Source organism: Ctenopharyngodon idella, chromosome 21 (assembly GCF_019924925.1).
Source record: "Ctenopharyngodon idella isolate HZGC_01 chromosome 21, HZGC01, whole genome shotgun sequence".
Lineage (NCBI taxonomy): Eukaryota > Metazoa > Chordata > Actinopteri > Cypriniformes > Xenocyprididae > Ctenopharyngodon > Ctenopharyngodon idella.
This window is the reverse complement of record NC_067240.1, coordinates 24,518,271-24,533,408: the sequence shown is the minus strand read 5'-3', so window position 1 is coordinate 24,533,408 and position 15,138 is coordinate 24,518,271. Positions and strand designations below refer to the sequence as shown.

Here is a 15,138-nt window from a genome sequence, read left to right as displayed (position 1 = left end):
GCAAGTTGGGTAAGATATATTGTAACCTTGCTAGGCTAAGTTCAGCTGTCTCTCTCTCTCTCTCTCTCTCTCTCAGGGATGCTGAAGATGGGAAAAGTGGTGGAATCATTAAAAGACTGAAGTTACAGTGCATAGAAACAACATGTCAACATGTTGCCCAATGATAGTACTCATGAGGTCCAACAAATGCTCCCCCAAAAGACATTCTAACTGTAAGTAACTTACATGTCAACTTATTCTACTAACCCAATCCCTAACCTAACAGTCGACTAACAGTCTATACTAATACTCTGGTAGTTGACATGTAGTTGCAAAGTAACTTGTAGTTAGTGGAATGTCTGAAGTGGACCATGGAAATAAAATGTATAATAAATCAGTTATTAATAAATCAGTCTGACTTTTTTCTGCACTGATTTTACAGACAAATCTGTAGAATTTCTGTAATTATTACTCGGGTTGCAGAATTCCGGGAATTTTCAAGGCTGGAAACTTTCCTTGGGAATTAACGGGAATACATGGGAATTAACGGTAATATATGAGAATTAATGGGAATAAACAGGGAATTTGCAAAATCGCAGGTTAGCCTATAACAGGGGACTTAAATGTAGTTGAAAAAAAGTGCTGCTTAAAGGGTTAGTTCACCCAAAAATGAAAATTCTGTCATTTATTACTCTCCCTCATGCCGTTCCACACCCGTAAGACCTTCATTCATCTTCGGAACACAAATTAAGACATTTTTTTTTAAATCCGATGGCTCAGTGAGGCCTACATAGCCAGCAATGACATTTCCTCTCTCAAGTACCACTGAGTACAGTGGTTCAATATTAATATTATAAAGCAACGAGAATATTTTTGGTGTGGCAAAAAAAATAAAAAATAACGACTTATATAGTGATGGCCGATTTCAAAACACTGCTTCAGGAAGCTTCGGAGCGTTATGAATCAGTGTGTTGGATCAGCGGTTCGGAGCGCCAAAGTCATGTGATTTCAGCAGTTTGGCGGTTTGACATGCGATCCGAATCATGATTCGACACAAAAGATTCATAATGTTCCGAAGCTTTGAAGCGTTTTGAAATCAGCCATCACTATATAAGTCGTTACTTTGGGTTTTTTTTTGGCACACCAAAAATATTCTCGTCGCTTTATAATATTAATATTGAACCACTGTACTCACATGAACTGATTTAAATATGTTTTTAGTACATTAATGGATCTTGAGAGAGGAAATGTCATTGCTGGCTATGCAGGCCTCACTGAGCCATCGGATTTCAACAAAAATATCTTAATTTGTGTTCCGAAGATTAACGAAGGTTTTACGGGTGTGGAACGGCATGAGGGTGAGTAATTAATGACATTATTTTCATTTTTGGGTGAACTAACCCTTTAATATTTTTTATAACCTGTGATACTTTTTTCAGGATTTTTTGATGAATAAAAAGTTAAAAAAAGAACTGCATTTATTTAAAATAGTGAAAAAAAAAAAAGTGATATTAAAAGACTTGTACTGTTAGAAAAGATTTCAATTTTGAATAAATGCTGCTCTTTTTAACTTTTTATTCATCAATGAATCCTAAAAAAAATAATACAGGTTCCTATGTGTATATATATATATATATATATATATATATATATATATATATATATATATATATATATATTTATATTAAGCATCACAACGTTATTATTAGAATTATTAGCATACTAGAATGATTTCTGATGGATCATGTGACACTGAAATAACACACACCTAACAATTGCTGCAATAAAAATATATATTTATTTTACATATTTTCTAAATTAGAATTAATTGGATGCAAAAAAGAAATAACTATGATATTTCATGTTATTATGACCAAACAAAATATTTATATATGTTTGTGTATGATACATTTTATATAATTTTTTATAAAATGTATATAAATCTCCCAAAATTTCCAATTAATTCCCATACATTCTCATATATTTCTGTAAATTCCTGTTAAGTTTCCAAATTGGAATATTTCCAAAATTCCACAGGTTAAGTTCCCGTGGAAAGTTTACGCCCCTTTGCAACCCTAATTTTTACTCAGATTAGCCTAAATTTTATTTATTATTAAATGAACATGGCCAGGTATGTATGGAACTTATTTATGGAATTTAAAGGTGTTCAAATTTTTGGAAATATTTCCATAAATTTTCATTTATTTTGCAGTTTCCACAATAATTCATGGATATGATAATAATATCATTAATATAATTATTTATAATAATATCAATAGTGTTTTTAAAAGTAGCTATTATTATTATGTGTGATTACACAGTGTTTTTTATAACCAACATCAACTAATATTTGTTAAGCACCATGTAAATATATCTGTTAAAGTAATAAATGTCAGTTATTTGAAAAAAATTGAAAATAATTATTGAGTAAAGTTTTTAAATCTTTAAAAAAAAAAAAAAAACACATCTAGACTTTCATATGCAAAGGACTGCTGACACATTTTTGAAATATCAATCATTTTGTTATTAAATTCCAAAAAGCTATCATATTTAAAAGCTCAAAGGCCAAAAGCTTAATCTGTGTCCAATATTTATATTTCTTCCCCTTTTGTAATTTGAAAAACATCCCTAAATCCTAATCACAAGCAGCTTTAGATTACTGAAAAGAACAACTTCTCGTGTTCTGTAAACACATGTTAATCTTCTCTTTTTACATGTCACGCTTAAGTCAGATGCTGGAAAGGGGAAAAAATCCAGACCTGGAGGGTGAAATGAGACACATGCGCACACACTTTGGCGTTTGGTGGGGTGGTAAAGTAGGGAAGATGAGGTGCAATCTGTGGCGGTAATCTTGGCGTGAGTGGAGGTTTTTGGCGGCGGCTGAAATGGTAGCTGGATTAAGCAGATGGAGACGCATGAATCCATCTGATAGGATTAAACTTTCTGTGGCTTTCTCTAAGCCATCTGCTCACCATGCTGCTCCGACACATACACACACACACACACACACGTTTAATTTGCAATGTAAAAAGTCTCGCACACAAAACACAAAAGCAAAAGACAGAGGTACGAACACAGGGCAGCACACATTTGATTAATTACACTTTGATACACACAATACAGCACAAAAACAGTTACAATTAAGCAGATAAATATTAGGTAATTTCTGTTATGCAGTAAATGTCCCTTCATGTCATAATATATTGGATGAAATACTAAACTCACAATTTTATTTTGTAAAATTACAATAAAACATTTAAGAGAATATGGGGTGAATTTCAAAATCATTTCACTACTTTCTAAAGTGTTTCAAACTAAATGTTTTATTTGAAATATTGTCAAATTGGTAATCAGTTGGTAATCTGTTAACAATTTCACTTTCCACTCTGTTAGCCTTAATTAAACAAAATCCCTTTAATTAACAAAAGTTGTTCCAAAAAAGTATTGTCCGGACCTCTGCTGGGAAGGAAATATAGAGACCGGACCTCTCTTTAATTGAATAAAACATCCCAAGTTGTTTGATAAAACTACAAAAATCAGTACTAGATTATTTATAAAAAAATTCCAAAAATGGTAAAAGTTGCTTCAAGTTGGCACCGTAATGTAATAAATCACTCAAACAAGATTAATTTTACAAGCACTGCATAACAGGAATTACCCTATTACCAATCTGAATGATTAATATTAATAATATTCATTACAGCAATAATTATAAACAATGGTTCCTGTAGCTCAACTGATGGAGCTTGGCTACAGAAATGTTGTGTGTTTGATTTGTCCGTCAAGTCAATACAGTAAAAGAAATCAAAATAAATCCAATTTGATTAATAACACGCTAAAAGCAGAAACTAAAATCTTTATGGACAAACACAGAAACAAAACATTGAATATAAAATCACTGCCCACATAAGGTATTTAGCACACACATACACATTAGTGCACACCATGGACAGATTGCATCCCCTTTCCGTGTCCCTAGGGTTTGTGCTTGGTGCTCTGGGACAGAGAGACTGTCTTCCGCTGGGATGCATTCAGCTGAGCCATTTTTCCTGCTTTCCCTTTCTTATAAACTCATTTAATGCTGCAGGCTGGAGTATTTGGGGTCACACACCAACCTACAGCTCCAGGAGATAAATACATCCAGCCAGTTGTTGTCGAAGTTGCCCCCATTGAGTTCATTCTCACTGCATTTCAGGGCCCATTAGAATCTCAACTATGATAACCATAATTAATATCATCCCTTCTCTCATCATAATTAAATCTGCACCACCTTTATAAACCATATACCACTAAATAACAGGAGCTAAATGCAGTAGATAAAAAAAAATGCAGACACAATGGGCTGTGGGATTCTTCTCAGCCATTTTATAACCCGCCAAACAAGCAAACAAAAACCTTAACAAGCACCACTATTTAAAGTTTGAACTGATGTTCTGAGAATATCCATCTGAAATGCAATAAACTGAAACGCTAACCAAAATAATAATAAAAAAACAGAGGCTTACTGTCAGTACAAACTGTAAATCTGTACTTTCTGTCTTTCATCCAAATGCAAACAGACCTCCTGATAGCGACTGATGCCGCCAACACGCGGCCACAGACCCCAAGAGACCATCACAGCTTATCACACCATATTCATCCACGACCATAAATCACCACATCATATGTTCTGTTCTTCCATCCAGATCCAACAAATTTCCCTGGACATCTAAATCCTTGACAGGCTAAATGGGACACTGATTGGATTGGTCGGACGTCTAGATAAATACTTCAAGCATCTTTGTAAAGCATGTCAACGTGGGCTTGGTCTTGCACAGATGGGCTCCGGGAGTGCTAACGCTAATGCTAAACTCCACCAATCCAAGACAATAATCCAATACAAACACCCTTTTGAGGGAAAGACTGCTTCCTGCTTTTTAAGAGCCATTAGAAATGGCTTTTTACTTTTAAGAGAATGAGTTAGAAATGACATTTCTTAGACAATTTGTGTCAAACATTATTTAAGCAAACTGTCAGTCATCAGTAATCCATTGTGATGGATATGGTGTCAAAAGCAGGATTTTCTGCTGCATTATGTCAGCAGGATATCAAGAAGAATGTACACTCACACTCAGTATGCAGTGTGCCTTAAAAACATACATTTTTCAGTAACAACAATATGCTTTTGCCACATCTGTCAACAGGAAGTAGCCAAGGACAAAATAAACATTTGAGCGATGGACCAAACACAGAGGAGACCAATGATCATCAGTTTGTATTTTGCAGCCACTTGTACTGTCCACAGTGGACAATTTCGAGGGCACTTATTCTGTTCCCATAATGCAATAATGAGTGCACAGCCAATGTACACTCAACAGCAATATCCAAATTCTCTCACCCGTCTTCATTTACTCATTCAGTGGACTATATGAGTGGAGTAATGTAAAGAATAGTGAAAGAGAGAGGGCGATTTCAGATGCAAACAATGTTGTCAGATGTTCACTGACAAGGATGGAAATGAACCATGTGTGCTAAAGCTAAACTTCTTAGCTTAAAGCAGTTTGCAAAGATTCATCAAAGATGGCAAAAAGATGAAGACATACTGATTATAAATGAATAAATACTGCAAGGTGATGAAATTGTTCAAGATCCGGTATTTATCCAGTATTCATGTGTTGTGTATTTCTATACTATAGGAGAATTATGCTGTTAGCTTAGCAACATGTTAACAAACTATATTGGAGTCAATTCTACACATAAGAAATGGTTAATGTTTGTTCAGTGATAATGTATGCAGTCTTAGAAGCATGCAGTCTTTATCTGGTAACACTTTATTTTACAGTATCATTATTACATATGTTACATGCAGTTACTGTAGTAATAACTATAAAATATGCATAATTACATGGAACTAACCCTAAACCAAACCAAACACTAATACTAACCCTATGGTAACTATAGTAGTTACTTAATATTACTCAGTGCTTAAATGTATAATTATAGTGTAACAAATACACCTTAGAATTAAGTGTAACCCTTTATTTTACAGTATGTGTACTTATGAATACTTAAGTAATATACTTACCTAAGAATGTACTGGGTAATATAAGGTAACTACATGGGTTAATTTTAGGTTTAGGGGTAGGTTCAAGGTAAGTACCTAGTTATTACCCACTTATTGTAATTACTATAATAAGAACATATTTACAGTACATGGGGAACAGGACTGTAAAATAAAGTGCTACCGAATATGCTAATCATTTAGTACTATGGTATTACCATGGTTCTGCCTTATACTTAAAAATCTTTGCATTTGGATTTAATTTATCGGATGACATCTCTGATGTGTGTGTCGAGTTTCATGCAATTTGAAGCATGTCAAGAGTCTCAAAACCTCCCAAAAAGATTATTAAAGTTTGACATGTTGCCATGGAAACAGTATTTAAGATATCAAGAATCCTTTCACAGGTCTACATCAAAGACTATAGAATAACACAAGACGTGTCACTCCTATTGTTTTGAATGGGAGAAAGTGCAATGCGCAATATGGCGGAATAAGTCCCGCCTTCTAAATAAGAGCCAATAACCGATTGGTAAAGTCATTGCGTCACTGCAGCGGCCGTTAGAAGCTCCGGTTTCTATAGAAACAGTCAGACGCGCACCTCTGAAATAAGACACAAGAGACGCGCATTTAGGACAGCGCATGCGCATTAGCTTGATCCAGCCTGAAAAATACAGTTTTTTTTGTCATGATTCAAGCATTTATAAACAAAATTTATGAGACAGTTGTTGTCAGATTTCATTGGTGATTTCAAATATGAAATTTAATCGAAAGCTTGGCAAACAGCTTTGGAGAATTTGATGTTTTCCCATTCAAAGAGATAGGAGCTGCACTTGGATGCCCGAGAGGCGTTTCAAAGATGGCCGCCGAGTGAAATGACTTGTCTTAAAGGGACTTTGTCTACATCTACCATGTTTTGACATTATACTGATGAATTTTGAAGCAAATCGGGTATAAAAATAAATAAGAGGGTGATTTCAAAGCATTTTTGAAAGTGACACACTTCCTGCTGCCAGTTGGTGGCACTATGAGTTTGAATCACAATAATCACATCCATGTGATCGGCCTCCTACAACAAACATGCAGCTGAAGTTTCATCCAAATCAGTTAATGTATGCAGAAGTTATAACACACTGCCTGTTTCCCTTTTCTCGCCATAACATTATGCAAAATTCTTATCCTCTGTATTCAATTAAACACCGCCATAGTCATTTCTGCAGACAGGTTAAAGGAATGAGGGAGGGCACAGGTTAGTGCTTTAATTAATCTCTGCTTCATCTTTTACTCTCTCCGCACCACTGGAGAAGTGACTTAAAGGGCCAAAGCTCATGGACGACTCAGACAGCTAAACGTTAGCTCTCTCACCAACTCATTCACACATACTGCATGGAGTTTAAGATTTTGTATCAACACACTATTAATAAAATGTAGTCTTGTGTGTGGCTATTGTCAGAGGCTTGCAGAGACTTACTGCATATTTCAACACAGTGTGAATGTACATGATCTGTCAGGGTCCCTTGTACATACACAAACCAACCTCATCTCACTCTGTCTGATGCTGTTTCTTATTTTTTTTTTTTTTCCTGTTGCAAACCAATTGGGATGAAGAGGCAAAAAAAAAAAAAAAATGAAAAAAATGAACTTTCCGAATGAACTGATTCATTTAAACACTTTAGAATATACAATCACAATTATCTGCTAAACTGCCTGTGTTAAATCCGCAGTAACTCACCGTGCTCTAGATATGACGGCGTCCCCTCTGATGGGTCCAGTCGCCGAGCTCTTCTGCCATGTTTGGAGTTGTTGTGCACAAACATGTTGTCTGAAACAGCCAGAACGTGTCCTTCTACACTCACTGTTGTCGACACAACCACCTGTAAAAGAAGGGCAGAGGGCTTAAAGGGTTAGTTCACCCAAAAAATGAAAATAATGTCATTTATTACTCACCGTCATGTCGTTCTATACCCGTAAGACCTTTGTTCATCTTAGGAACACAAATTAAGATATTTTTGATGAAATCCGATGGCTCAGTGAGGCCTCTATTCCCAGCAAGTTAATTTACACTTTCAGTGCCCAGAAAGGAACTAAAAACATATTTAAAACAGTTCACGTGACTACAGTGGATCTAACTTAATATTATAAAAAGACGAGAATACTTTTTGTGCACCAAAAAAACAAAATAACGACTTTTCAACAATATCTAGTGATGGGCGATTTCAAAACACTGCTTCGAATCTTTTGTTTTGAATCAGTGATTTGGATCTTTCAAACTGCTGAAATCATGTGACTTTGGCGCTCCGAGCCGCTGATTCTTGTATTCCCGTATTCTCGTCGCTTTATAATATTAAGTTAGAACAACTGTACTCATATGAACTGTTTTAAGTATGTTTTTAATACCTTTCTTGGCACTGAAAGTGTAAATTAACTTGCTGGGAATAGACGTCTCACTGAGCCATTGGATTTCATCAAAAATATCTTAATTTGTGTTCCGAAGATGAACAAAGGTCTTACGGGTGTGGAATGACATGAGGGTGAGTAATTAATGACATAATTTTCACTTTTGGGTGAACTAACCCTTTAAATGGTTTCAAAGTAAATCCTATTCACCATTTTTTTGTGACAAAAAAGTGTGTAATTTCTGCGGCACTAGCGGCATCAACCGGAACTGAAGCACATCACCAGCGGCACCTTGATTAAAGCACTCGTAGTCTTTAATAATTTCCATGCTGTACACTAATTAACACCGCACACAAACACACCTCTCTGCCTATCCCACAATGCCCTGCTCTCTCCGATTGATTGCTGATAGAGGTTGGCTCAGATTAATTCAATTAAAAAGCGGGCAGCTCTCGAGCGCTCTGAGACAATGGCAAGAAGGTAATAAGTGTTTGAGGTTGCTGTGATGAGTGGCACAAACGGGCCCTCTTAAGCCACAGAGGACCCCTAGTACCCCACGTAGAGCCTCTTATTTCAATTGCTGTTGAGCTTTGAGTGGAAATTCTGCCTCTTCAAAAAAGAAAGGACTTGGTGAGGAAGTCTCTGAGGGATGTGGCTAATCATACACACTCTTGTTTTATTCTCTTTCTCTCTCCATGTCTTTATCGCTCACTATCTCTCTATTTTAATGCTCACAGAGCTTGATGTTTATATGGGTTTGATTCCCTTTAATATCACAATATTACTGACATGACTAACATTTTCAAATGGTGATTTCTTGCTTAATTCTCCTGATTCTCAGATTTTTCTTCTGAGAAAAGCACTGCAAACCCTAACGCTCAAAATACTTAATTGGTTTGAGTAGGACAACCTTAAATTAAACAAATTAGTTCAGTTAAATTAACTGTTATTAGAACTTTCTTTTTCTTTTGAGTTCACAAAACTGACATATTTCAAGTAAACTGAACTCTTTCATTGTTTTGAGTTGTATGAACTCATTTCTTTTAATTTAGACTAACTTCAGTTTAACTGAAACTGGGCTGGGATTTTTTATTTCCCAGCATACTTTGCCCACGGCACACGAAAGGGAGAGTAAATGCTAAAATTAAGTGTTATATAATGTTTTTTTTTTTTTGTGCAAGATTAATGTTAAGTGGGAGATTTAGTAGTGATTAATGTTTTGTTATGCTAATTTCGAAGTGTTTCTGTTAATGTGGGTTTTTAGAGAGTTACCATCATGGTGACAAGTGGTGCATGCTGCTTGGTTTGAAACCATGTAAGTTACATGTTTTAAGTTACTGTACTCATTCAGTAAGTGCTATATCATGCTATTGTTAACATGCTACCAAATTAACAAGTTAGCATTTTCTGAATTAGTTTGTAATAGCTAGCAAAATATTTACGTTTAGATAACCTGATCATGTTAAGTAAAATGTATAAATTATTGTACTTAAATATTTCAAGTTAAGAACAATTAACATGAATGAGTACAAAATAAAAATCTTACTTAAACTTTGAGTTTCTTAACTTAAAAAAATATCATTCATATTTGGAGATCTGATAACTTATTAGGTTTTACAGTGAAGTAAACAACTTTGATACTTTGTTATTTACTTCACCGTTATTTACAGTTAAATAAATGACAGTGAAGTAAATAGTTTGATTTGCAAGAACTCAAAATAAAAAAAGTTAATTAATCTTTTGTTAATTGCTATCAAAACGTATGAGTTAGCTAACTCGGTACTTCCAGTTAAGAGCAATTAACATGCATGAGTACTACAAACTCAGAACTTGATAGTTATGCTTACTTAAAATTGGGAACATCAGTGTAACTGATTACCTAAATTTTTTTGTGTTAGCCCAACTTATTCAGGATTACAGTGTTGTAATCACAAGTTCCTCCTCTAAAATTTCAATATGAGCTCATATATTTACCACTTCCAATACTACATCTGACCAGTCCATTTGAGCTACACAAAACACATTAAATTTACATCTCTGTTCCCTTACTGTATGTCAATATGTCTCTCATTTGTTTCTATTTGGGAGCTTTAAAAGAAACAGCACAGCACTACAACATCACATTGTGTGTGTGATGGAAAGTCTCTCTCGTGCATTCTTGCGTGCTTGCTGTGAAAAAAAAAAAAATGACTGCGTTCTGCTGCTAATTACACAGTCACTCTGAGTTTCGCTCATAGAGTGCTGATGATTCGTTTATTGACAGAACTATACAGACAGCTGCTGAGATAATATCTTACATCAACACAATACTGATCCAAAACAGGCCAATATTTTGAAAGCAGAATTTTTAAGCCAGCTCAATAAATTACTCCTTAAATAATGATGACAATTACTTTGGTATGATTTACCATTTCACTTACATTTAAATTCTGTCATACTTAACTTCCACTCAAATTACTATAAGATAAATATAGAAAAAATTTCAAATCAATGAAGCTCAAGAAGTCAGTCCTTCCATTTTGTAGAATACTGATATTAGAATATATTGCACAAATATAGAGTTTACATAACATTATTTTTTTTACATTCTCATAACACAGTATATAAAAAGTAAATGAATGAGGCAACAATGAGCATTTACATATGCTGAAAAACTTAAAAGTAAGTTAAAAAACAAAAACAAAAAAACACCAACACTGCAATTCCAAAATGTGACATTTTCAGGAGAAACAGACTATTCAATGTGAAATAATGTAGGGTGGGGCTTTATTTCATCCAATAGGCTTTGATTAGGTTGTCTTTGATATTATTGGTCAACATATGTTTTCCCCGCCCACATGGCCTTGGTTACACCATCAGGAAAAGAAAATTCATTTCAGCCGCATTTCAATTAATTTCATTCCATTTTTTTGTGTAGAGATGAGCTGTGCACAATAAGCTCAGAGATTCTGATTCTGATTAATAAGAAAATTAAGGTCATTTTTACAGATCCAGTTGTCTGATGGGTGTAGGAACAGTGTGAAGACCTAATTAACAGGCAGTAGCAGGAGACAGTGAAAGTGTGTGTGTGCGTGTGTGTGAGAGTGCTTGTGAAAGCAGCAAGGGTCACATACCAATGAATGACTGGAGCTCAAGGTCTTGTGTTTCTTGCAAAGCAGTGATAGGTTATTTACTCAATGTCTCACACTCAAACACACGCGCACTGCGTGAGTGACACTGTTGTGCAATTATGCAGAGTGTGTTTACAGGCTCGGAGCCAGATTTTTAACACCTTCAAATGCTGAAGAGTTTAAAACTACATGCAGAGAAAGGAATACAAAGTATACTCAAACATAAAAAACTAAATAAAATGTGGGTGCAATTATTCTAAATAATTCACACTGATCTAAACACTATAAAACAGGACCAGACCAGATCGGCAAAAACAGGCATTGAGGTTTGGAAATAGTGAGTTGGAAGGATGGGTGGTTGGAAAGTGCGCATTATTAACAGACTAATGAATGAAAAGGTTAAAAGATAAACGGTTTACCTGAAAGCGTCGCATGTCCCGGGGATTTCCTGCATTCTTCAGGCAGTTCTGATTGCATTTCAGGAAAAACTTGAGAAAAAACCTGCAAAAGAGCAGAAATGGTTGGTTAGCGGTGGACTGAAGGAATCCATTAATTGTTCTGAAACACTAATACAGAATAAAAAAACATTTAAACACCATAAATGGGCCAGTTGACCAGGTCTCCAGTTTACCAAACCTCTGACAGTGAAATTAGACAGATCCAATCCAATCTCCTGATGCCACAGGAGAACCTTTGTAAGCTCCACAAAGATCCTTTGATTCTAGTTTTTAAGAAAACATCTATGTACTGGTGCTTTAAAGATCCTGTCAAATAGTTTGATGAGTGCAATTTTCTTATATGTTGATGTATTTCTTGTTGAAACAGGAAGCCCTCCCTACACCTACCCCTAACCCTACCCGATGAATACTTTATTATTAAACACTTGTTAGGCACTTTATTTCCACTTTTCAAATATTTTCTTCATTTTTATTGAAAATAAATGTCTTTTCAATCTGAATCGTGATGGGAAAAGGGAAAAGAGCGAGTTCGGCATAAGGCGGATATGAACCCGGGTCGATCGCATTAAAAGCTACTTCCATGCACCCTACTCCCTATGGCCTACACCACTGCAGACGTTGAGTGGCGTGCATCTTTTTTAATCTTGTGTGGCACAACCAGACATTGGTGAGCAGAGTTAGTGTAAATAGCCTTTGCCAACAAGACAGGCTATGTACACTTAGTGTATATAAAACGTCATGTGGTGCAACTAATGTGACACCGAAAAACATATCTAAGTGAGGATCCCTGAAGACCCTTGAAAAGACCCTTGAAACTTGAAAAATATATTTAAAGGGGACCTATAATGCCCCTTCACAAGATGTAATATAAGACTCTGGTGTCCCCAGAATGTGCCTGAAATTTCAGCTCAAAATACCCCATAGATCATTTATTGTAGCTTTTCAAATTTACCCCTATTTGGGTGAGAGCAAAATCATTCCGTTTTTGTGTGTCCCTTTAAAAGAAAATGAGCTGCTGCTCCCGGCACCCTTTCCAAAAGAAGGCGGAGCTTCAACAGTTTGTGCTTTAGTTGCTCAACAACAACAAAGCTGGAGAATCTCACGCAGCCAAAATGAGGATTGTCAGTAACGGTGTTCAGCCTTACATTGTTCAAACCGGAGTCAAACACTGATGGAGAGACTCAGGAAGAAGTTACAACTTTTAGAATGAAACTGGACGTTTCTGAATGGTTAGTGGATAAATGTATGTAGTTGCTGTGGAGTTGATTCAACTCATCGACTAGCATGTGCCGTCATGCTGATCTTTTGTGCAAATCCAGTGATGAATTGACCCTCGTTTGTGAAGCAGTCCGGCGTAAAATGACAGTATGGTAACAACACTCTACTACAACAACTCTTCCTCTTCTCTAAAGCAGCCCAACATGGCCTCACCCCCTTTGTTGCATGTTCTAAAGGGCAGGGTTTATGTATATTTTAGGGTTAGTGATGTCACTAACCCAGGAAGAAGCTTGTTGTAGTTCCTACCAGCCATTTGTTGTAGTCCTTAAACAGAGAATTCTTTAAAAGAAAATATCTCCCTTTGAATTGAACTTTGAGTGTCGTAACTTTGCGGATGTTGTTTATGCTCAAACAGCAACATTACACACTAACTAAAGTTAAAAAAGTGAAATCATAATCAACCGCCCCTTTAAAAACATTATTGAATATTCAAGCTGTAAGGGAATACTTCTTAATTCATGGTTACACCACATGACATCAAACATCAAGAACTTTTCAATGTCTAAATAACCTTATACTACAAAAAAAGGTTCTTCATAAAAAAAAAGTTTTTGAACTTAACCATCAGAGAACATTTTTTTGTGTATGAGTTTTTACACATCCTAAAAGTTCAGTAGCACAAACGCATGCACAGACAAACACACACAGCAACAGGCAGTGTGCTGAAATGTGGAGCGTCCATCTGTCGCGCAGGGAAACGCTGCTAAGACAGATCGCCGATTCAAAGACACACACGCAGACTCCCATCCAAACAGAAAAATATGTCTATCTCTCTCATAATCATGGTAAGCAGAAAGCGGGCACATTCATGGGCACTATCACAAACCCTTCACTCACAGACTGGCATTAGAGCTATAACAGCACAATACCAGCTGCTCTGACTGGCACAGAAACAGTGTGTGTGTCTAACTGGATAATGCCATGGCACATACCCGTCTGTCAGGACCTTTTTTTCTCATGTATTTCTCTCTCTTGCCTCTTTGTTTGCAATTCTGTCTGTCTCCTTTGTCAATATGACACTGAATGTTATATAATGAATCAGCTATTCTTTCTATAACTTGTTCAAACACACCCACGATTGCTCTGTTCCAAAAGCATCATCGCAACACAAAGGCTGTTCCAAAAGGTTCGTAACTTAATTATGCTGCCTCCTAAGATTCAACATTTTAGCCAAATTTGAAGGCAGAATCACATTTATCCTTCACAGGGAAGGCAATCCCAGAAGGCACTGTGAAAAATATACTCGTATTTCATTCAATACTGAAAAGTATCACTTAAAATAGTTTAGTTTATTAAGGCAAGACACTACAGGCAAAAACATTGTTGAAATTTGAGATGTTGGGCTGTTTGGCTTTTCATAACGTGTTGTTTGGAAAGAAAATATCCAAAATATACTTTTAATTTTTAATTTATTGCACTTAATCTAGTTGCACCGGTAGATTTAAAGTAACAATACATACTTAAAGTTTTTTTGTCATGAGTCTGAAATCTTCACTTCATATACACCACACTTTTCTGTTTTATTCCAATATATTGATGGTTTTTATAGAGGGGTATCAGTTTTCTGATTTTGTACAACATTTTGTTCCTAAAATTTTTTTTTTTTTTTTCAGCTGTTGGCAGTATTTTCTGATATATGGAGTGATAAAAAGTGATATCCAAAATCCCTCAGTAAAAACCTTTAATAAGTCAACAAAATGAAAGAATTTTAAACTTGGCTTCATCCAAAGTTCAGATTTCTGTTCTGAAAATGTATACTAATTGTTGTGCATATTTAATTAGACAATACCTCATTTGCAAATTTAAACAAAGCATTTCAGAAAACTTTGAAATTCTTGTAATCAATCAACTGGTGAAACTATGATGATATCAATTA

The 15,138-nt window shown here is 35.5% G+C and overlaps 1 protein-coding gene across 3 annotated transcripts in view; it reads right to left on the bottom strand.

Annotated features, from left to right (window-relative positions):
• The window catches only part of ebf1b (EBF transcription factor 1b), a 150,841-nt gene that overhangs the window by 40,651 nt on the left and 95,052 nt on the right, over positions 1–15,138 (bottom strand). For all 3 annotated transcript variants that reach the window (XM_051877919.1, XM_051877918.1, XM_051877916.1), the window contains exons 7-8: positions 11,946–12,027; positions 7,752–7,893 (exon numbers count right to left, since the gene is read on the bottom strand). In XM_051877919.1, coding sequence (XP_051733879.1) covers positions 7,752–7,893; positions 11,946–12,027 — 224 coding nt within the window. The remainder of the gene's footprint in view (positions 1–7,751; positions 7,894–11,945; positions 12,028–15,138) is intronic.